Source organism: Stegostoma tigrinum, chromosome 4, assembly GCF_030684315.1.
Source record: "Stegostoma tigrinum isolate sSteTig4 chromosome 4, sSteTig4.hap1, whole genome shotgun sequence".
Classification (NCBI taxonomy): domain Eukaryota; kingdom Metazoa; phylum Chordata; class Chondrichthyes; order Orectolobiformes; family Stegostomatidae; genus Stegostoma; species Stegostoma tigrinum.
In genome coordinates, this window is record NC_081357.1 from 41,412,591 (window position 1) to 41,436,205 (window position 23,615).

At 40.7% G+C, this 23,615-nt stretch overlaps 1 protein-coding gene across 17 annotated transcripts in view; it reads right to left on the bottom strand.

Moving 5' to 3' along the window:
- eya4 (EYA transcriptional coactivator and phosphatase 4) overlaps positions 1-23,615 on the bottom strand; it is a 526,724-nt gene that overhangs the window by 81,538 nt on the left and 421,571 nt on the right. For all 17 annotated transcript variants that reach the window (XM_059645294.1, XM_048531657.2, XM_059645296.1 and 14 more), the window contains one exon: positions 17,571-17,654. In XM_059645294.1, coding sequence (XP_059501277.1) covers positions 17,571-17,654 — 84 coding nt within the window. The remainder of the gene's footprint in view (positions 1-17,570; positions 17,655-23,615) is intronic.

The following is a 23,615-nucleotide window of genomic DNA, read 5'->3' on the forward strand; positions in this document are numbered from 1 at the left end:
GTTGCATTTGCTCAGTTAGGACATCCATGACCATCAGGAAGAGCAAGTGGTTCAATGCCAATCCTCAACAATCTGAATTAGACTTTGAAACTCTCATTCTACCCTCCGTTGCTTCTTCTTTTATATATGCAATGCTTCAGATGTAATCTCATCAATGCTCTGTATAGTTGTAACAAGGCTTCCCTACATTTATACTGCAAACCCCTTGCAATATTCCATGCACCTTACTAATTACTTCTTGTACCTGTGCGTTAATGTTTTTGTGATTTTTATATTAGGATGTTCAGAATGCTCCTTATCACAGAATTCTGCTGTTTCTCTCAATTTAAATAATATTCTGCTTTTCTATTTTTCTTGCCGAAGTGAACAACTTCACATTTTTCCACATTATTCTCCAACTTTCAAATGTTTGCCAGTCAATTAACCTTTGCAGGTTGCATATGTCAGAATCACAACTTGGTTTCCTAATGGAAATCACTCTGTTGAAAGTTTGGTCGTGGCATTTCGTCTTCTTCCTTAATCCTATTAAACAAAAACCGGTGGGTGGGCATGTTGTCACAAGGGCACAAAGGCTCTGTCATGGGATATAGGTAGGTTGAGTGAGTGGAGGAAAAATAAACTTGGGAGGCGAAGTTTAATTTAGCACAATATGAGGCATGCACTTTGGTCAGAAGAATCAAAAGTAGACTATTATTTAAATGGAGAGGGCCTGCAAAAAGTGCAGCACATGTGGATCTGGATGGCATGTAGCTGCAGCTGATAATTAAGAAGGCAAATGGAATTTAGGGTTAGTGACCACTAGACCTTTGTGGGCAGTTTCCTCAAGCTCAGTGATGAGTACTGTCATTTTGCTGCTGACTACAATATATAGGCTAATTAGCTGTGTAGGAGCCAGGAATTTGTCGAACTTAGCATTCAGAAAACCAAAGCTTCCATGTTTGATTCCTCACAGAAAGCTTTGTAATCTATGGTAGTGGCCTCTCCAGATGACTGGGTCCATACAGTGCCTGTATAATATTCTTTATGTGTTATCTTTATGTGTTTTCATTTTGAATTAAGTAACAGCTCTTGCTTACAGGAGAGATATAGTTATCTTACACTTTTAGCATTTTACAGAATAGAATTAAGTTTAACAATAAGAAGCTCAGTTAATAAAGAATTTCAATTGTTATGTCACATTTTCTCAATTGTATGGATTACAAAAAACAAATCAGTGGAATTACTTTTACTCTGCCATGGCTTTATTATTTTGGAAGTTACAAGAACCTTTCCTGAGAGGTGGAGTGCTCAGGGCATCTCGTATGTAGAGGATACAAATGACAAATCATTCCTCTATTTGTTTACCAACTTCACAGACTAAGTCCAGAATTTACCCAGAGAAACTATCACCCGGATCTGATTTATGCAAAATCATGTTGCCCTACATCACCCTAAGTTTAACAAAAAGGAGTGAATTTTACATTCACTGTTGGCACATCTTAAGGTGGAGTGGGCATATTAAATGGGTGGCCAGCTTGCTGCCTTCTTGCTTGTCTAAGCTGACCACCATATCAGGTGTTGGGTAAGGCATCAGGCAGGCCACTTACCCAGAGGCCCTGGCTAGTTAACCATATGGGCTGCATTCCAGCTCTTTGCTATTTCTCAGTCTTTGGGGAAATAAGGTTGAACAACCTGCAGTGTTCACTGCATGAACTGCTGATGGGGAAGGAAGATTTCCTCTTTTCATGGTGTTCCCCTCTACCAGGGGGCTTCAGCCCTCCCTGTTATACTTGCCTCAAATCTCCAGACATGCCTGAAGTCTGACATTCATTTTCATCTCTTTGTTGGATGGCAATATTGTCTACGGGCACTGCTGGCACTATACTGCTGGGAAGCAATTGCATTGGCTGGCACCTCTTTAGATTAGATTCCCTACAGTGTGGAAACAGGCCCTTCAGCCCAACAAGTCCACACCGCCTCTTGAAGCATCTCACCCAGACCCATTCCCCTGTAACCCACACACCTCTGAACACTATGGGCAATTTAGCATGGCTGATCCACCTACCCTACACATCTTTGGACTGTGGGAGGAAACCGGAGCACCCGGAGGAAACCCATGCAGACACGGGGAGAATGTGCAAGTTCCACACAGACAGTCGCCTGAGGCTGGAATCGAACCTGGGTCCCTGGTGCTGTGAGGCTGCAGTGCTAACCACTGAGCCACCGTGCCACCCATTTATTATCCCTGAAGGTTGAAGTTCCACTTTGATCTTTGATCCAATTAAGGTGACACAGTGATAGTTTTGCTGCCAGGCAATAACATTTCAATTTGGCAAAGTGCTGACTGATTTAGCTCAGGGCAGGGGTAACTCAATTATTCCTGAAGGTATCTGTTTCATCTCCACTGCTACAGGAATTCTAATCCCAGAGTTTACCATTTGTAATGCTTTCTTTGCCATTTTCTGCTTCGTGAGTTTGACTCAACACAGCTTTAACTCTTTTGCAAGGTTTGGAGCCTGAGGAACATAGCAGGCCAGGCAGTATCAGAGGGCTTGAAATAGGTATCTGTTTTGAGGTGGTCACCAGAGAAGGAGACCAGAGAGGTCCAGGAAGGAGAGAAAGGTATCAGTGATGGTCCGGGTGAACTTGAGGTTGGGGTGGAAGGTGTCAGTAAAGTTGATGAACTGTTTAAGCTCCTCATGGGAGCACAAGGCGGTGCCTTCTACATTAAAACCTTCCACATTAAACAGATGCTCACTTGCACATCTGCTAATGTGGCCTGTTGTATCTACTGTTCTTGATGTGGCCTCTTCTACATCAGGGAGACTAAGCGGAGGTTCAGAGTTCCGTCTGTGGAGCACCAGCACTTGGTTCATGACAAATGACAACACCTCCCAGTTGCAAACGACTTCAACTCCCCCTCCCACTCTCTGGAAAAGATGTCCATCCTGGGCCTCCTCCAGTGTCACAATGATGCCACCAGTAAACTGGAGGGTCAGCACCTCATATTCTGCCTTGGAAGCCTACAACCCAAGGTGTCAATGTGGATGTTTCTAGCTTCAAAATCTCCACACCCCTGGCCTCATCTCAAGACCAGCCCTCCCTCTCTCATCCCTGGCTTCTTGACCTGTTCGTTTTCTCTCCCACCTATCCACTCCTCCCACCTCACTGAACAATCCCCATCCTCACTTCCTACCTACACTCATCTTTACTAGTTTCATCCCCACCTCCTTGACTGGTCTGTCTTCTCTCCCGCCTATCGCCCCCTCTATTTAGTTCAGAGCTCCCTTCCCCTCCCCCATTTCTGAAGAAGGGTCCCGACCAGAAATGTCAGCTTCCCTGCTCCTCTGATGCTGCCTGGCCTGCTGTGTTCCCCCATCTCCACACCTTGTTATCTCAGACACTAGCATCGGCAGTTCCTATTATCTTTGAGTGAGGTCTAACTCTATTGCATTCTGTCTTGTACAGAAATCTTAACTAATTTACACTTCTGTCCTTTCAAACCTCCAAATACATCTTGTCTTTTGATTCATGCATTTTAAATTCTTCGTCCTCATTTTTAATTCCCCCCCGTGTCCTTTTTGGCAAATTCCTCCAATTATATTTCACAGCTCACATCTTCTGATTGGACTGCTTTTACTGTGCAGACGCTACTTGGTCTGTTCCACCATTAATGACAAAATCTTTATTTGTCACAACTGTCTTAACGGGTAGACCACTTAGGACTGAGATGAGGAAACATTTCTTCACTCATGGTCTGGTCCAACTGTGGAAGTTGCTACCACAGAAAGCTGTGGAGGCTGGGTCACTGAGTATATTCAAGAAAGATATCGGATTTTTTTTAGATCAAGGGCATGGAGAGAAGGTGGAAATATGGCATTGAGATAGAGGATCCGCCATGAGCATACTGAACGGAGGAGCAGGCTTGAGAGGTCAAATGACTGGCTCCTGGTCCTAATTTCTATGTTTCTGAAAAGAATGACCCAAGTATTTTAGAAAGGCCTTGGTGATATCCAGTGTTTATGCAACGTGAAAGTGTTTACACAGCTTGCAGGCACTTGCATTGCCAATAAAAGACGTGAATAATAACTGTACAACACTTCTGGCAATGTGTTAATGATAATGCCCCAGTAGAAACACTTCAGATGTAAACATGACAAAAAGGAAATAGTGGGAAAGGGCAGAGCATTGAAGAAAGAGGAAAAACAGTAAATGGAAAGTCAGTATGCCCAAGCATGAGCTTGGATTGAGAAAAAATGTTAACAAAGCAAATAAAAAAAATAGCAACTGGCAGGCTTTACAAAAATAAACAGAAAGTAGAGTAATGAGAGCATAATAGTTATTAGCTATAAAGGACAATTAAAATGCTACTAAAATTAAATAGATTGAAGCAGGAAACATATTACAAGATATGGAAGAAAACTAAAAGTAAAGAAAAAAAGTGCACAATAAACTGGACCAATAATGATTCTGATATTGAAGGAGTAATTTTCAGCCAAGAAAATCAAACAACTGCAATGTAGCAAGATGAAAAAATGTAACTTATAAACTAAAGGCTACATTAAAAAAGCATAGAGTAGAAACTGAACTTGTGGAAATGAAATACTATATAGCAGCTATTTTCTGATGGGGATTTAATGTGGCACTTTTGGAATAGGTCCAGATAAAATATTTGCCAATTAAAATGCAAGCAGTGGAAAACAATGGACATTTTCCTAAACACACAAATATTGTCATTCAAATATGCAGCTTCAAGCACTATCTGCCAATACTTCTTTTGCTGACATATAGACATCTTGGGACTAACATAATTGAGGGTTCAGAAGTCATCACAAATCCTAACATTGAGTTTGAAGGAAATCATCAGAACATCTATGATGCTGCTCATAATTCTCCCTCAATAATCTCTATTGGCTATATAGTATACCCTTCTGCTGTTACAACCTTGCCTGTGATTCTAATACTACCAGCCTTCACATTTATTTAACTAAAGGAAAAGTTACAAAAAGGGTAGGATTTTTCAAATGCTGTCCTTCCTGCTTTGGGATTAATTTTTATGTTGTGTTCCTTGGCCATCTGTTGACAAATCGGAATGATACAGATGGTTTGAAAAATTGCCAAATACAGAACTGTCTTGTGCTTTATACATTGCAGAAAGTTACAAGCAATAAATATGCCACCTAAATAAATAATAAAAAGTTTATTTTCCCATGGAAAAAAACTGTTAAATGCATTTTATTCAGTTTCTCATCTTAATGTTAATACAAACAATTTTTTGGGGATATTTTGTTGATAATTTTAGGTAAAGGCTCATATGAGAGACAGCTCCCTTGGAGTCTTATTTCATGGAATCAACATGTGAAATTAATGGCCTTTTGTCATTTACAGCTGCACAGAAAAGATTGATAATATTTGATCATATTTACAGAGAATTTTCTTTTGGTTGCCACTTTCTCATAAAAGTCAGGAAGGGAGATGCCTGAACCCTAAACAGTCCCTGTCACAGTTTGTAATCCTGTGTTAGATCACCTCGGTACATTGAGATAGCATTGGGCATTCTGCTGCTGATGTGAAGTGCTATTGGTAAGGATGAGGTCAGATAATCAGAGCTACTGGCGTGGGTTCTTAATTGGAACCATAGTATTGGGAAATACCTCGCCTGATACTATTCTCTATTGACTTGGTTGAACTTAAGCCTGCCTGTTTCTGACTGTCAGATAACGTTAAAATTGTCCTGATCATAGAATCGCTACAGTGCAGCTAGAGGCCATTTGGCCCATTGAGTCTGCACCGATCCTCCAAAGGACATCACACACTATCCCCATAACCTTACATTTACCATGGCTAATCCACTTAGCCTGCACATCCCCAAACAGTACATGGCAATTTAGCGTAGCCAATCCACCTAACTTTTTTCTAACATTCTCTTTCAGGTCAGGATCTACAGGATCTATTTGGTCTAATGTGATACAGGGAAGCCGAATTCTTTTGAGGAGGTAACATTCAAGTTAGACAAAAGAGAGTCAATGGACATGATCTATTTGGATTTCCAGAAGGCCTCTGATAAGGTGCTGCACAGGAGGCTAATAAATACGGTAAGAGCTCATGGCGTTGGGGGTAAGGTACAGGAAGTCTAGAGGATTGGGTGACTGACAGAAGTAGAAGGTAGAAAGTAGGGTTAAAGCAGTCTTTTTTCGAATGGCAGTCAGTGTCTCGCAGAGCTGCACAGGGGTCTGTGTTGGGACCACTATTCACATTATGCATTAACGATCTGCTTGATAGAACTGAGGGCATGGTTGGTAAGTTTGCAGAGAACACAAGACAGTGGAGGAATAGGTAGTGATGAGGAAGCAGGGAGGCTGCGGAAGGAATTGAACAGGCTAGGCAAATGGGCAAAGTGCCAGATGGAATATAATGGGAGAACATGCGAGGTTATGTAATTTGGTAGATGCGTAGACTACTTTCTAAATGGGAAAACGCTACTGAAATCTTCAGCACAAAGAGACATGGGATTCTTAGTTCAAATTCTCTTTATGTTAACATTCAGGTTCAGTCGATAGTTAGGAAGGCAAATAAAATGTTAGCATTCATTTCCAAAGGGCTAGAATACAAGGGCAGAGATGTACTGCTGAGGCTGTATAACGGTCTGAACAGACTGCATTTGGAACATTGTGAAAAGTTTTGGGTCCCATATCTAAGGAAGGATGTGCTGACATTGTAGGAGGTCAAGAGGAGGTTTACATGAATGATTCTGGTGATGAAGGGTTTGCCATATGAGGTGTGGTTGAGGACTGTGGGTCTGTGCTCAATGGAGTTTAGAAGGCTGACAGGGGTCTGACTGAAACTTACAGAATACGGAGAGACCAGTATAGAGTTGACATGGAGAAGATGCTTCTACCATTAGCACAGCCTAGACCCCAAGGGCACAGCATTAGAGAGAAGGGTTGGCCCTTTAGAACTGAGATAAAGAGGAATTTCTTCATTCAGAAGGAACTCATTCCTATAGGAGGCTATGGAGGCCAAATCATGGAGCGCATTTCAGACAGAGAGATAGGTTCTTGATTAGTAAGAGGATCAAGGGTTATGGGGAGAAGGTAGGACAGTGGGGTTGAGAAATATATCAGCCATAAACAAATGGCAGAGCTGATGGGTTGAATGGCCTATTCTGCTCCTATACCTTGTGGTCTTATGGTAGTCTAAAGAGAAGTGGCTCTTGTCTTAAAGAAAATATGGTTTATTGCCCGATAGCAAGTAAGTACAAGTTATATTGATGTGATTAGAACTGTTAACGAGACAACAAGGAAGACCCAGGCAATCCAAAGCTGTCACCGCACAAGTTCATATAATATCATAATATTACATCGCACTCAAGGCACTCCACAGTATTTCAAACTCCATCATACAATATGCACAACTGTTCCCACTGTAACCAAATGATCAGGCTATAACTCAATTCTAACTTCATGATACATGATTACCAGCTACAGGAAGAATCTGGAAATCTGGATTGGCTAGTCATTATCCAATTGTACACAAATAATTAGTGTACTAAAAATGGATAGTCATCACATTTGATCTTTAGGGAGGAATTTTCTTTTTGTCAGACAAAGTCTGGAAGTGGTTCTGAAAGTGGAGGGACTTCTGCAAGCAGGAAGGTCAGATTTTTTTCACACATTCAGGTTCTCTCAACTCATTACCAGTGCATGCAGAGGTAAACAGGCAGAATTTATAGGCAGGAAGGTCTGAAGCCCGCTGGCACCGTTTAGGCTCCAACATCTGGGTACTGTATTGAAAAAATAGATCAACAGCACTTCACTTTCTCCAACTAAGGAGCATCTCTCACTCCTGGAGATTTCAGAGACTAGGTTAAAATAAAAGATACACCACTCTTTTGCAATGACTCCCTAGAGGTTCTCCTGAAGGCTGTCCAGGAGAAAAGGGACCTATTTTTCTCCTGGTGATAGCCTTCCCTGTAAACGGCTACAGGAGGCCATTCTCACTGATGAAAGGTGGCTGGACAGAGGTAACTGTGGATATTATTACCTTTGGATGGCTCAGAAGAAACTAGGTGCAGTGTTGCAAGTGGATGAATGACCTGCTGCACTCTGCATACACTGTCTACTCCATGCTTCATGGTCCTATGAGCATGAGTTAGCATTGTAATTTTACCACTGCAGAGGACTGCCACACAGGAGGCTTGGTATTAGGCATCTCCAACAGATACTTCATATGCAATCAATGTCTCTGACTTACATTGCAATGAACAATGTAGCACTGTCTGTATCCCAGTGGTTCTGCCTCCCACACATCTGCTATGGTTCATATTTGCAACATAAAAGGAGCTACAACACTTGGCACCTCACACACCACCACATAGCTGACCTTTTGTCAAAACTAATATATGTATGTCTGATAGCTTTTCACCAAAGGCTTGCGTAAGAAGAAGAGATTACAATAAGAGATGTCCTTTTGAGTTGAGACTGCTTTTGAGTTCAGCCTCATCTGTCTACCCTGATCAGGTTTGCTGACATCAGCCAATGTGGCAGCCTTGCTTGGACAGGCTTGTTGGCCTGGTGGGGCTTCATCTCTTACAATATTGCAACAAGCAATACCATATGTAACTGAGATTTATCTTGAACTGGTTTACCCGGACAGGCTGTGCCCCTCACAATGTGAGCATTTGTGCAAAGAAAGGCCTTAGTTACGAAGAAGCCAAGTTATCCAGGAGGCCCCACTGGAGCTTGGAGGAAGAGGCTCGGTCCATGCTTCATACAGTCATGTTTGGATTTTTGTTTTTGTCTTACAAAGTTGTACCTTAATTGTCATTCCAGCAGGCTGAGGTCTTATTGAGGAAGCATGACATGTCAATCAAGGCATAAGTTAGTTGGGGTGGGTGGGGGGGTGGGGGTTGGTTCCTGTTGGGAAGGTCAACCCTCCGAAAGATCCCAAGAACATGCTTTAACCCGCTGTTGGGAAACTGAATATTTGCCTCCTACCCAGTTAACTTCCTTTGTCCACTTAAACCACAAAGGCCTGGAAAATTTCTCCCAGAGCTTCTTCAGGGTGAGGGATTTGGTCATTTAAACTCAAGGTGAATTGCCCTGAACCTTTCAGATTGTGGGACAACTTGAAAAGTATCCTTAAAAAGTGCTCTCATTGACTTTAATTCATTAAGCATTTCTCACACCATTATAGGCTTTTAGTAGCTAATAACAAAACAACACTGTTTCCAATACAAGTCACAAGAGAAAACTTTGGATTTAATTGATTAATAGGAAGCTCATGAAACAAACATTTACCAAAAATGGTGAAATGCTCTTGTTCTTTAAAGCTGTTACATAAATGCAAGCTGTTAGCCTGTGGAGATACACCTGAGATGAGTGCTATGAAATAGCACGGCCCTGTTCGATGTGGCTGCAAGACAAGACAGCATGGCATAACAAACATCAGTCTTAAAGATAAATCCCAATAAGATGGAATCATTAGAAGGTCAGTCCAGTCATGGGCTCTACTGAGAAGACAGCCATCTCTGAACTTTTACAGAGAAGTGGATTGGCAGAGCTACAGGTCATCCAAACATAGCTCCTGATGGTAGTGTGGGCAGGTTTGAGTTGATGAATTTCCACAATGGAAATTCTGACAGGATGCACTGCAATAATTCATCAAGGCTCCTTTGACAATATCTTCCAAACCCAGAATCTCTACCCCTAGAAAGATAGGGGCAGCAGACACAAAGGAATAGCATGCTCTGCAAGTTCCCCTCTAAGTTCACACACCATCCTGACCTGGAGCTGAATTGTCATTCATTTACTGTTAAATGAGTGAAAATCCTGGAGCTCAATTTGTAATGGCACTGTGGATGTCCCTACATCACAAGGGCCACAGTGATTCAAGTTGTCAGTCCAAAACATCTTCTCAATTGTCTTAGGGATGGGTCAGACATATTTACTTACCAAGAATGAACCAATAAAAACCTTCGAGGGTTTTCGACTGCTCAGTGATCCGGCCATTGTGCTGAATGATCAACTAAGGACAGGATGTGAGGCTCACTATAGATTTTAGGAAATCAGCATTTGGATGCTTAAATCAGCTATCCTTTTAACAATTTGATCATGGGGAAGCCTACTCTGAGGAGCTGAAACTGCCGGTGCCTACCTCGAGTAGCAATCTGCTGCAATGTTTACTCCTAATTGCTGTACTGGAGTTGCCCGTACAGGTTTTGGTACCTACCCAACCTATGGTGACCCTACCATGAATACTTCTGTGAACATACCTGAGAGTTTCTGGGCAATTTTCATTCCTGTAATTAATACATGGGATTAAATAGCTGGCTAGCATCAACCAAGTGCAGCAAGCTATGAAAAATATCTGACATAAAAGAAGTAGCATTTTCAGAATACAGTACAATATTTGTTATTGCCACATGTATTTATTATAAAATGCAGTGAAATGTGTGCACTGTTGCCATACATAGGCACCATTCACATTAACTCAGAATAAAATTCTAAAAAACATAACTTAAAGACGGCCTGAGCTTCCCAGCTCACACCATGCCACTGAGAGTGTCCTGCTTGAGGCTTCCCGGCCTACACTATGCCGTCACCAGGGGCCCACTCCATGTGGAAGCGAGAATCCCGCTCCAGGCTTCACAGACCAGCCGACTGGCCGACTCTGTAGTAAATGGATGTTCTGAATGATTTGGCAGACGATTTGTTCGACTTATTGGTGTCAGTTGGGTGGTTGACTATTTTGATTGCAACGAAAAGCATTTTAACAATGTGATTCACAACTGTACAGAAAATTTAACACCACAAAGTATTGGCTTGTCTGTCACCGATAGTTTTATCTGAATAAACCTCTTATGCCACTTTACACTTACATGTTATTTTTTGAGTTCACATATATTAGGAAATATTAAGGATCGGCAATTTTCTAAATGTTGGCCATGTTGCTGCATTTATATAACCGCTGACAGTTACATGCCAAAGTTTCCATTTGGGGTTTTAATATTGATTTTAAATGACTACAACAACATACATTTATCCAAATTATTTTCAAATTAATCTGATATTATTTCATCAGAAACTTCCACCTGACCATGACAGTGGCAAATGCTCTTAAAAGGCTGTTGAAGTTGGATAGACTAATTTGCTGATGTGCACATCATGGTTGGGGGTTAGAGCAGGATGTTGGAAGAATTAGTGTTTAATATCTTATTAATTACATACAATTCTGTCTGAATTGTGAAAAGTTCACGAAAAAACAAACTCAGTAGAATTTTTACAACTTAAACATTTGTAAAGAGGAGGTATTAGGCTGATCTTGACTTTGATAAGTCACCAGGACTGGTTATTCTGCATTGGAGGATGCTAGGGTAAATAAGGGTGGGATTTACAGAGGTATTGGCCATATTATTCCAATCCTCCTTCAGTAAGGGGGATATTCCCCAGAACTGGCCCCTTGGAAATGTTATCGCTTCAAAAACTCTGGTTGAACCTTTGAGCTCGAAGGCTCAGGTTCAAGTCCAAGATAGTAGGAACTGAAGATGCTGGAGAATCTGAGATAAAAAGGTGTAGAGCTGGATGAACACGGCAGCCCAAGCAGCATCAGAGGAGCAGGAAAGCTGACGTTTCGGGTCTAGACCCTTCTTCTGAAATGGGGGAGGGGAAAGGGGTTCTGAAATAAACAGGGAGGGGGGAGGCGGATGGAAGACAGAAAAAAGAGCAGATAGGTGGAGAGGAGACAGACAGGTCAAGGAGGCAGGGTGGAGCTAGTAAAGGTGAGTGTAGGTGGGGAGTTAGGGAGGGGATAGGTCAGTCCAGGGAGGACAGACAGCTCAAGGGGGTGGGACGAAGCTCGTAGGTAGGAGATGGGAGTGGGGCTTGAGGTGGGAGGAGTGGATAGGTGGGAGGAAGGACAGACAGGTTAGGGAGACGGGGACAAGCTGGGCTGGTTTTGGGATGTGGTCAGGGGGAGGGGAAATTTTGAAGCTTGTGAAGTCCACATTGTTACCCCTGGGGTGCAGGGTTCCCAAGCGGAATATGAGGTGCTATTCCTGCAACCTGTGGGTGGCATCATTGTGGCGCTGCAGGAGGCCCAGGATGGACATCTCATCCAAGGAGTGGGAGGGGGAGTTAAATGCTTTGTGCCTGGGAGGTGCAGTCGTTTGTCGCGAACCGAGCGTAGGTGTTCCACAAAGTGATGCCCCAGCCTCTCCAGGCAACAACACTTTCACGGAACTATGAACCTGCACCCCAAGGTCTGTTTGTTCAGCAACACTCCCCAGGAGCTTATCACTAAGCGCATAAGTCCTGCCCTGATTTGCCTTTCCAAATTGCAGCACCTCACCTTTATCTAAATTAAACTTCATCTGTCACTCCTCAGCCTATTGGCCTATCCGATCAAGGTATATGTCATAACATGCCTGAACAAGTTGATTAAAATATTTATTTCTAAGACCTTGGGGATGGGAAAGTTTTCGAAACGTTAATCTGGGGTAAAATTAACAATCCCTTGGACAATTCTGCGGATTAAATAAGGAAAGCCTGCACAGATCTGTTAATTGAAAATTGTCCTGCGATGGTTTGATTGAGTTTTTAATTGGGTAACATACAGCACCGATGATGTTTAATATGGTTGATGTGGTTCGGTTATGCTTCCAAAAGGCATTTGATAAAATACCATGTAATAGATTTGCCAGCAAAGCAGCAGTTTATGAACTAAAAGGGACAGCATGAATAAAAAGTTGGCTAAGCGACAGATAATAGAAAGTGGTTGCTTGGTTTTTCAGATTGGAGACAGATGTACAGTGGGATTTACTAGGGGCTGGTACTAAGCCAACTGCATCCGTAGACACACAGAATGACTTAGACTTGGGTCTACAAGGCACGAAGGAAAAATTTGTAGACTGCACAAAATTTGCAAGTATAATGAACTATGAGGAGAATTTTACAGAAGAAGAGAGTGATTTCAAGAGGACAGACAGGCTGGTTGGATAAGCAGACATGTGGCAGATTAAATTTAACATGCATAAATGTGAGTTTGTATATTTTGGTAAGAAGAATGAGGAAAAACAATGTAAACTAAAACGCTCAATTGTACAATAGTTGCAGGAAGAAAGAGACTTGGGGTACCTGTGCATAAATTGTTGTAGGTGGAAAGGCAGGTTGAGAAAATGGTTAAAAGGCATAAAGGATCCTGGGCTTTATAAACGGCAATATGGAACACAAAGCCAAGTAATTATGATTAAGCATAAACACTGGTTTAGCTTTAACTGCAGTGTTGTATCAAATTCTGAATACAGCACATTAGGACCAGAGATGAGACTTGACAGTTATGCAGATAGACCTAGGGTTTTCCTGGAGAAGAGAATGTTGAGAGAATATATTATGGAGTGGTTTAAAAGCACGAGGGATCTAGATACAGCAGAACCTGAGGACATATAACATGATCTGCAAAAGAACCTGCAATGGTAACACGAAGTAAGACATTCTTATGCAGTAATTGGTTAGGAACTGGAATGCAATGCTCGAGGGAGGCAGATTCAATTGTGACTTTCAGAAAGGAACTGCGTATGCACCTGAGGAGATATTGCTTGCAGGGCTATGGGGAAATAGCTGTGGCATGAGACTGCATCAACTGTTTTTGCAGGAAATCATCATGGCCACAATGGAACAAATGACTCCTTCTGTGCCATTCTATGATTCTACTCTAGTTATGCCATTGTACCTTGGACATATAGTATGGATAATAATCAGAGATTGCCAGAGATTGTGATGTATTTCAGAAGCCCTGAAATCAACACTACCTTTGTTAGTCACACAATGACATCAACTTAAGCGGGAGGAAATTGGCTTCTTTCTAAGCATCCTTTAAATATCTTGAAGTCTTAGTAAATGATATCTATCTCTGTTTAAAACCCAGCATTTCTTTGCAATACCTCAACGAGCCTTCAACAATACTAGAAGGATCTAGGAATGTCATGTGAATGGCCAAACTAAGACACGCATATTGTTGGTGTCTCTGAGGCAGTGAATACATTTTCACCGATACGTTTGTACTGAAATGCAAGAAAGCAACATAGATCACAGAGGACTCACTTTGAATAGGTTTAGAACAAAGGCTAGTTATAGTATGTAATTTATATATGAAATGGTTTCAATTGTGTATTAGCACAAACTATAACTATTATTTGTACGTGATGTGCCAGAACAGATTTGGTCAAGTAGTAGATTGATTTTGCTTTGTTTCACACTTCCTGCATTATAATTTAAGTCATTGGCAAAGGCTAGTCTAAACAGTTCCCAGCAGTTCCCTATAGCATAGTTTGGATCATTTTTTTAGGAGAAGGGGTGTTTAAACATGAACTTGCCAGACAAAATAAAATTAATTCAAAAGCTCTATTTAAGAAATAGGAGTTTCACAATAAGGCTTAAATAGAAACATTATTACATCCATTTATCTAAAAATTCAAACAAAGCAAATGAAAAGAAAATATGGACTTGTCAGCAAAAGCTCTATAGCACAAAGTTCAAATACTGGTTATATGTTTCTCATCTATCAGTAACCTCAATACTATTTCCTTCAATAGCTAAAAGATCATTTAGAATCCCAGCCCAACTAATTGGTTTTCCCCCAGTGAGTTGCAGAACTGACTAGGTTGGAAGAACATCATGGTTTCTATGTCCTACCAGGTAATTTAAAGGACATTATTTCAAAAACTGGACTGGACTAATTTAAAGAAATCACAGAAATTTTGGGGAGAGTATGCTTGAACATATGAAACAGTCCTCCACTTACAATATCGGTTAATCACTGTGAGTAGTTTAAAGAGTTTTGTGGAAGTAAAGATCTTTGGTTGCCACGGGGGTTTACTAGAAATGCTACACTGTCAGCAGCTACTTCACCCATATTAGTATTTTCCCTCCCTTTGCCTTGAGAAAGTTTCTCCAACGCAGTGGAAAATAACACCAGAAACCACAGATCTGGCTACGGTGACAGGCACAGGACTGGGGCTGCAAAGTTTCTTTCCACCAAAGGTTCAACTGCTTGGGTGTCAGAGGTCAAATCCAGTAGAGCATGCAGACAAGTTGGCGACCTGCTTCATTTTATTGCATTGGAGTGTCTGTTTTCAGTTTTCTTATTTCTTTCAAATATTACAGACCTACATAACCTGTAGTTTGATTCAATGATTGATTTGATTGGATGAAGTTCTAAATATAGCTTTTTAAAAGAAACAAATCTTTGAAACGATTAATGAAATACCCAAAAGTACATTTCACTTCACCTGACGAAGAAGTAGTGCTCCGAAAGATTGTGATTTCAAATAAACCTGTGGGGCTATAATCTGTTTCAGAGATAGTAGAAACTGCAGATGTTGGAGAATCTGAGATAACAAGGTGTAGAGCTGGATGAACACAGCAGGCAAAGCAGCATCAGAGGAACAGTAAGGCTGACGTTTTGGGCCTAGACCCGTCTTCAGAAATGGGGGAGGGGAAGGGGGCTCTGAAAGTAAAAAGGGAGAGGGGGGAGGCAGACAGAAGATGGGTAGAGGAGAAGTTAGGTGGAGAGGAGATTGTCTCCTCCTGTCTGTCTCCTCTCCACCTATCTTCTTCTCTATCCATTTTCAATCCGCCTCCCCTCCTTTCCCTATTTATTTTAGAACCCCCTTCCCCTCCCCCATTTCCGAAGAAGGGTCTAGGCGTGAAATATCAGCTTTCCTGCTCCTCTGATGCTGCTTGGCCTGCTGTATTTATCCCAGGATTATAATCTGTGTCGTGTGACTGCTGACTTTATCCAGAAGGAGGCAGATAGATAAACATTCTGAGTGGATTTGTCATTAGAGCTGGCAAAGATTTCAAATGGAAACTTCTGTCTGTTGTTTTCTCTTTCAAGTGCTGATGAATGTGTTGTGCATTTCTCAAATTTCTGTTTTTCGTTAAATACAATCTATACAACTACTTTGAATCAAAAGGCTGGTGCATTTGGCTCGAAAGCTAACAATGCTGCAAGCAAGTATTGTTATTTCTTTCAGTTTAATGAAATTAAATGGTGATTAAAGATTTTACAGCAAGGTAGAAGAAATAATTGTTTAATAAAGACTTTGTACCTGAAAAATCATCAATTTTTCGGACAAAAACTTGATTCCTTTAAAATTCTAGGTAGGTTGCATGTACAATTCACATTGCTTCACTTTTGGGCAAAATGATCATCTGGAATTGCGGTGGTATGTGATACTTTACATTGCACACAGACAGCAGTTAAATTTTTTTCTTTAAACAGAAAAGGAAGCCATGTGATCTGAATGCAATAATTAATATTTGATATAGTAACAGATTGCATAATATAGCATTCACAATTGCAAAGCTTCTCAATGTAGTAACTAACTAGTCTTCACTTACTCGTTCTCATTGGCCTATTTTAATAAGATTTGGGTCATCGAACCACTCCTGGAAAATCCAAGATCATAGGGTACTTGACCCCAATTCACCTCTGAACAGATTTTACAAGCTAGCTAGCATTAATCTTCTGGTTCTTTCCTATGTGACAAACTACTGACTGCAAAATTCAAGGATAGTCATTGATTAGTTTCCCATGATGGTGGGTGTTGCTGATACGGTGTGCTGCTTTTAGCTCATGAGAATATTACAAAAATAGACTGCATTTTGAGTGATGGCTGAATCTTCCATCTCCTTCTTGCCTAACTGAAAGAATTCAATGATAATCCACTGAAAGCCAGATACACAATCATCTTGAGCATGTATGTGTCACGTAAAATGCCTCCCCTTCTGAATATAACTCCTGTAATAACTGATATTTAATCCAATAATATCAAATAGTTTCAAAGATTTATGCCATTGTAAATTTTCCCTTGATATTTAAGTAGCTTTCATCCTATTATGCACTTTTTAATATTGAGCAAAGGAGATTAACCGTTTCACAGTATGTCATAAACCTAAAGTTTAAGAGAACAAACAGAAACTCCTATTTTAAGAATTACACAAAGGCACTAAAAACAAAAAGGCAACCTGTCATTAAAATATTATTGCCATTCACTTATAACTATGACTTATTTTGCACATATTTGTAAAATAAAGCATGAATGACTAGAGCCGCAGAAACTAAATTGCATCATAATTTTAAAACACCATAGTATGTTCCCCTTATTCAGCAGGACATCTTTGAAAAAGCTACTTTCAATGTTAAAGTTCATAAACAGAATCACATCACAATTCCACACTGGAAAGCATTCTAAATTAGCTACATTTTATTAAGGAGATTGCTCAAAAGTTGTTTTTTAACTTCGCATATGTTTATACTAAAATCTACCATTAATTTTTCAGTACTCTTTGACAGAAATAGCATCTATCTGTTCGAAAAAAAACATTGAAGTCACGCAGCTTAGCTGGTAACTTTAATCTCTGTTACCAAATGTATACAATAATTGACAAACATACATCTCTAGGAATGTACGTGCAAAGTAAACCTCCTAATCAAGAAACACAGTTCAAAGAAAGACATTTCTCATAAATAAAACACCTTCTGTCTACAAAGAAATCAAAACAAATTGCATGGTTGGCTTAATTTCTTACCTTACCATACTTTTGCGCATACGATCCTGTGAGCAGTGAATGAAAAATGATGATTGTCTCATCAAGATCCCAGACAAATACTCGCTGTGAACATTAAGGCAAAAAAAATCAGTGAAATAATGTATTTTGAATTAATGTCACAATTTATTTATTTTTTATTTTATTTATTTTTATTTTATTTTGAACATGTATTTGTCACGGAAAATGCCTTCCCTTCTGAATATAACTACTGTAATAACTGATATTTAATCCAATAATATTAAATAATTTCAAAGATTTATGCCATTGTAAATTTTCCCTTGATATTTAAGTAGCTTTCATCCTATTATGCATTAATTTTTATATTTACTGCTGATTGATTTGTATTTTTTTTGTGTTTTCTGCTCTTTAACTCCCTTTGCAAAATTTATGATAAAATACTTCTTAAAACATTTCCTGGAAAATGAGAGAACATATTACAACACTGTAAAAATACAAACCAACTGAAGTTAATATACAGATATAGAATATAAATATGTTGCAATTTGTTGTCCTTATATGACCACAATTTACAGATCTACTTTTCCCATCAAAGCATTATTCCTATGTGTGTTTTAGAGGAGTAGATGTATATTTTAAGATCTTGAAGGTCTGTTTTAGTCAGATGACCAGATGAGCTTTTATTGAGCATTGTAACCATTTCCAGATCATAGAACCCCCTACAGCGTGGAAACAGGCCATTCAGCCCACACCACCCCTCCGAACAGCATCCCAACTAGACCCATACCCCTACCCTTTCCCTGTAGCCCAGCATTTCCCATGTCTAATCCAACAAACCTACACACCCCTGAACACTACGGACAATTTAGCATGACCAATCCATCTAACCTGCAGATCTTTGGACTGTGGGAGGTAACCCACGCAGACACAGGGAGAATATGCAAACTCCATACAGACAATCGCCCGAGGGTGGAATTGAACCCAGGGTACTAGCGCTGTGAGGTAGCAGTGCTAACCACTTAGCCGCCTGTTAGAAATACCAAAGCAAAACAAATAGGAAGGACAGGATACCTTCATAGTTAGTGTTTCTTATTGACTCATTTGAACTGGCGATCACTTAACAGTAGCATTGGATTTGACCACAGAGACAGGATTAAGTCATTCATCCTCCTCAGCCTGTTTGACAATTCAATTTAACTACACTGTAATCTTCCTAAAGCAAGGAAATATGGTCCCCATTTCTGCGAGTTGTCCTCATGATTTAATTCTGAATCTGCTACGATTCTAGTGAACCTACAATGCAAATACTAATCTGTCACTCTTTCGAAAACTTACTGCCTAAAACTGTCAGTGGAATCTGTCAACCGCTTCAAACTGAAGCTTCACTTCTTCATTTTTGCATTTTGCCCTCTATGGAAATGAAACCCAGACTTTCACTCTACCTTCTGGAAATGGTGTATCAACACATGAAGCTTTTAATGATTCATGTTGAAGCTTACTCAAGACCCTGCTCTTCTCCTCAGTACCTTATCTCTCATGGTTAAGAAGCCACTGTAGGTTTCCAAACATGTTCATGGTGAAATATAAATATAGGGCCATTCTTCATGTGATCAAAAGCTGATTTTTTTTAATCACCCAATCTTGCCATTTGTGCTCTACTTTCTGTCCTCTTTTCTGATGCATTGCATTTTGCCTTCTCTTCCAATGCTTTCAGAGGCTTTAAAAGGTTGTTTTCCAGATTATTGCAGCTGATCAGCTCGCTGAGTACTTTTCCTCTTTCAGTAGCTGGTAATTTATACCTTTAAGTCAGTGAACGTTCTGCTCTGTAATGGTACTTTGGCCCAATTCTTCCACGCTCTGACGGATTTTACATTTATGACATTTTTCTTTCTTCAGTTTGTCTAAACCAGATACAGCCTGTTCAATATGACTGATATGTGTCACTGAAAAATTTGGCACCATTGATAGTTTCCATTTAATTTAAAACAATCATTGGATGTGAGTGTCACTTGCAAGATTAGCATTTTGTGTGTACCCTTAATTTCCCTTCAATAATCACTTTGCATTGCATCAGGTTTTCTTCCCTAATAAATCAGATGTGTGTTTACAGCAATCAACAATAGTCACAATTAATGAGATTGGCTTTCAATTCCAGATTCATCGAGTGAATTTGAATTCCACCAATTGCTGGGGTGTGACCTGGGTCCATGTTCACAGAGTTTCCAGAATCAGACCACCAACATCACCACCATGTCACCGCAACCACTCTTAGGTAGCTGCTAGACTGTCCTGCTAATGACAAAATACTGACTGATGAAGGAAAGGAGTGATTTCCCAATAGACAAGTCTGTTCTTATCTAAAAATATTGTCATGTGGGAACCGCAGAAGTTAGAAAGAAGGAATTTACAAAGGAATCGCTCTGATTCTAGTATTAGCTGCATGAGTTGGAGATTCCAAGGTGTATAGCTGGATGAACACAGCAGGCCAAGCAGCATCAGAGGAGCAAGAAGGCTGACGTTTCGGGCCCAGACCCTTTTGTGGAAATGGGGGAGGGGAAGGGCGTTCAAACATAAAAAGAGAGAGAGGGGGAGGCAGATAGAAGATGGATAGAGGAGAAGGTAGGTGGAGAGGAGACTGTCCTCCTGTCTGTCTCCTCTCCACCTATCTTCTCCTCTATCCATCTTCTATCCACTTCCCCCTCTCTCCCTATTTATTTTAGAACCCTCTTAGCCTCCCCATTTCTGAAGCAGGGTCTAGGCTTGAAATGTCAGTCTTCCCGCTCCTCTGATGCTGCTTGGCCTGCTGTGTTCATCCACCTCTACACCTTGGTATCTCAGATTCTCCAGCATCTGCAGTTGCATCTACTATCTCTGAGTTGGAGATTGCTTTCTACACTCAAGTAAACTCCAATAACTGGGTTGATGTTAATGTGTCATGCATGACAATGAAGCCCAGCTTGACAGTCACTTTCTGAACATCACTCCAACCTGAGCCCAAGTACCAAGCATTGAACACTGCGAGGAGAGATTGAAGATAAGGCTTGGCAAATTATTCAGTGAGCAGAGCTGCACAGGTAGAGTTTCTACCCCTGGACTGAGAGGCCCAGGTTCAAGACCCACCTGCTCCAGAGGTGTGCCAATAACATGTCTGAACAGATTGGTTAGGAAAAATAGGTGCAGCAATCACCACTTAATTATCTAATTTTTTTTAGTCATATGGGTGACAGAAAAGGAAAACAGTGAGTGGCTGCACTTCCATGATACCACAAATAATTACCTCGGTTCTGAATCCTCGTTGCACCAAGGTTGGTGAGGGAAGGGGTAAAAAGTTACCAGAGCAATAATTATTGGGGACTCAATTGTAAGGGAAATAGACAGGTGTTTGTGTGGCCACAAACAAGACTCCAGAATGGTATGTTGGCTCCCTGGTGCTAAGGTCAAGCATGTCTCAGAGTGGGTACTGGACATTCTGAAGGGGGAGGGTGAACAGTCAGTGGTGGTGGTATACATCATTACAAATGACTTAGGTGAGAAAAGGAATGTGGTCCTAAAGGCAGAAAACAGGGAGCTAGGAAGAAAGTTAAGAAATTGCACTCAAAGGTAGTGATCTCAGGATTACTACCTGTGCCCCATGCTAGTCAGAGGATAAATAACAGGATGAATTACTGTGGCTGCAAAAATGGTGTTGGGGAGAGCTTCAGATTCCTGGGGCGTTAGGACTGGTTCCGGGAGAGGTGGGACCTATACAAATTGAATGGGTTATACCTGGGAAGGACTGGGAATGATGTCCTCGGGGTGTGTTTGCTAGAGCAACTGGGGAGGGTTTAAATTGATATGCCCTCGAGATGGGAACCTATGTAAAGAGTCAGCAAAGAAGGCAGCAAGGGCAAAAATGGAAACTAAAAAAGGGAATAAGAAAAGTGATAGGCTGAGAAACCAAGGACAAGATTCAAGCAGGGCTATTGAGAAAAATAAGGAGGCAAACACTGTTACAAGGACAAGCTTAAAGGCTTTGTGCCTTAATGCACGGAGCATCTGCAATAAAGTGGATGAACTTATCACGCAGATAGATGCATACGGGTACAATATAATTGGGCTTACGGAGACATGGCTGCAGGGTGACCAGGGATGGGAACTGAATGTTCCAGGGGATTCAGTATTTAGGAAGGACAGGCAAAAAGGAAACCGTGCTGGACTGGCATTGCTGGTTAAAGAGGAAATTAACACAATAGTGAGAAAGGATATTAGCTCTGACATTGTGGAGTCTGTATGGGTAGAGCTGAGAAATACCAAGGGGCAAAAAAAAATTAGTAGGTTTTATATGGACGCCCGAACTGCAGTGGTGATGTTGGGAATGGCATTAAACAGGAAATTAGAGATGCTTGTGACAAGGGAATATCAGTGATCATAGGTGGTTTTAATCTGCACATACACTGGGCAAATCAAATTAGCCACAATGCCGTAGAAGAGGAATTCCTGGATTGTAGGCAGGATGGCTTTCTTGACCAATATGTGGAAGAACTAACTAGGGAACAGGACATCTTATATTGGGTGCAATGTAATGAGAAGGGAATCATTGTCAATCTGTGCGAGACCCCTTGGGGGAGAGTGACCTTAACATGGCAGAATTTTTTTGTCAAGGTGGAGAGTGAGGTTGATTTGGATACTAAAGTGCTGAACTTTAATAAAGGAAACTACGAGAATATGAGGTGTGAGTTAGCCTTGATAGATTGGGGAACGTTACTTAAAGGGATGACAGTGGATAGGCAATGGCTAACATTCAAGGAACACATGGAGGAACTGTGACATCTGTCTGTTGCAAAGGCAAAATAGGTAAGAGGGCCAATCCTGCCTAACAAAGGAAATAAGGGATAGTATCTGATCCAAGGAAGAAGCATACAGACTGGCCAGGAAAAAAACAATAAATCTGAGGATTGGAAGAAGTTTAGAATTCAGCAAAGCAGGACCAAGGGATTGATTAAGAAGGGAAAAAGAGTCAGAGTATGAAAGTAAGTTTGCAGGGATCGTGAAAGATTGACACTAAGAGTTTCTCCAAGTATATGAAGAGAAAGAGATTGGTAAAGACAAATATAGGTCCCCTACAGACATAAATGGGAGAAAGTACAATATGGGGAAAAGAAATGGCAGAGGTACTGAATACATACTTTGGTTCTATCTTCACAAAAGAAGACACAAACTAGATATCAGAATTGTTGGAGCATGCAAGATTTTGTGGGAGGGAAGAACTGAGGGAGATCAGTATTACTAAATAAATGGAGCTGGGAAAATTGATGGGAATGAATGCAGATAAAACCCCAGGGCCTGATAATCTATCTCCCAGAGTACTTAAAGGAGCTGCTCTAGAAATAGTGGATGCATTAGTGGTCATTGTCCAGGATTCTATCGACTCTGGAACAGTCCTTGCAGAATGAGGATAGCTAATGTCACTTCAATATTTAAAAAGGGAGGTAGAAAGAAAACAGGGAATTATAGATGAGTGAGCCTGACATCAGTATTGGGGAAAATTCTCGAATCCATTGTCGAGAATTTTATAGCAGAGCACTTAGAAAGCAGTGGCAGAGTTAGACAGAGTCAGCATGAATTTAAGATTTGGAAATCATGCCTGACAATTCTATTAGAATTCTATGAAGATGTAACTGGTAGAGTTGACAAGAAGGAGCCACTTGATGTAGTATATTTGGACTTTTAGAAAGTGTTTAACAAAGTCCCACATAAGAGATTAATGTGCAAAATTAAAGCTCATGGGATTATGGTAAGTATATTGAGATGGATAGGAAACTTGTTGGCCGAGAGGAAACAAAGAATAGGAATTAATGGGTCATTTTCAACTTGGTAGGCAGAAAGTAGTGTGGTGCCACAGGGATTGGTGTTGGGGCCTCAGCTATTCACAATATGTATCAATAATTTGGATACGGGGATAAAAGGTAACATCTCCAAGATTGCAGATGATACCAAGTTGGGTGGGAGAGATCCTTCTGCATGATCTTCACAGGTTGAGTGACTGGGCAAATCAATGGCAGATGCAGTATAATTTGGATAAATGTG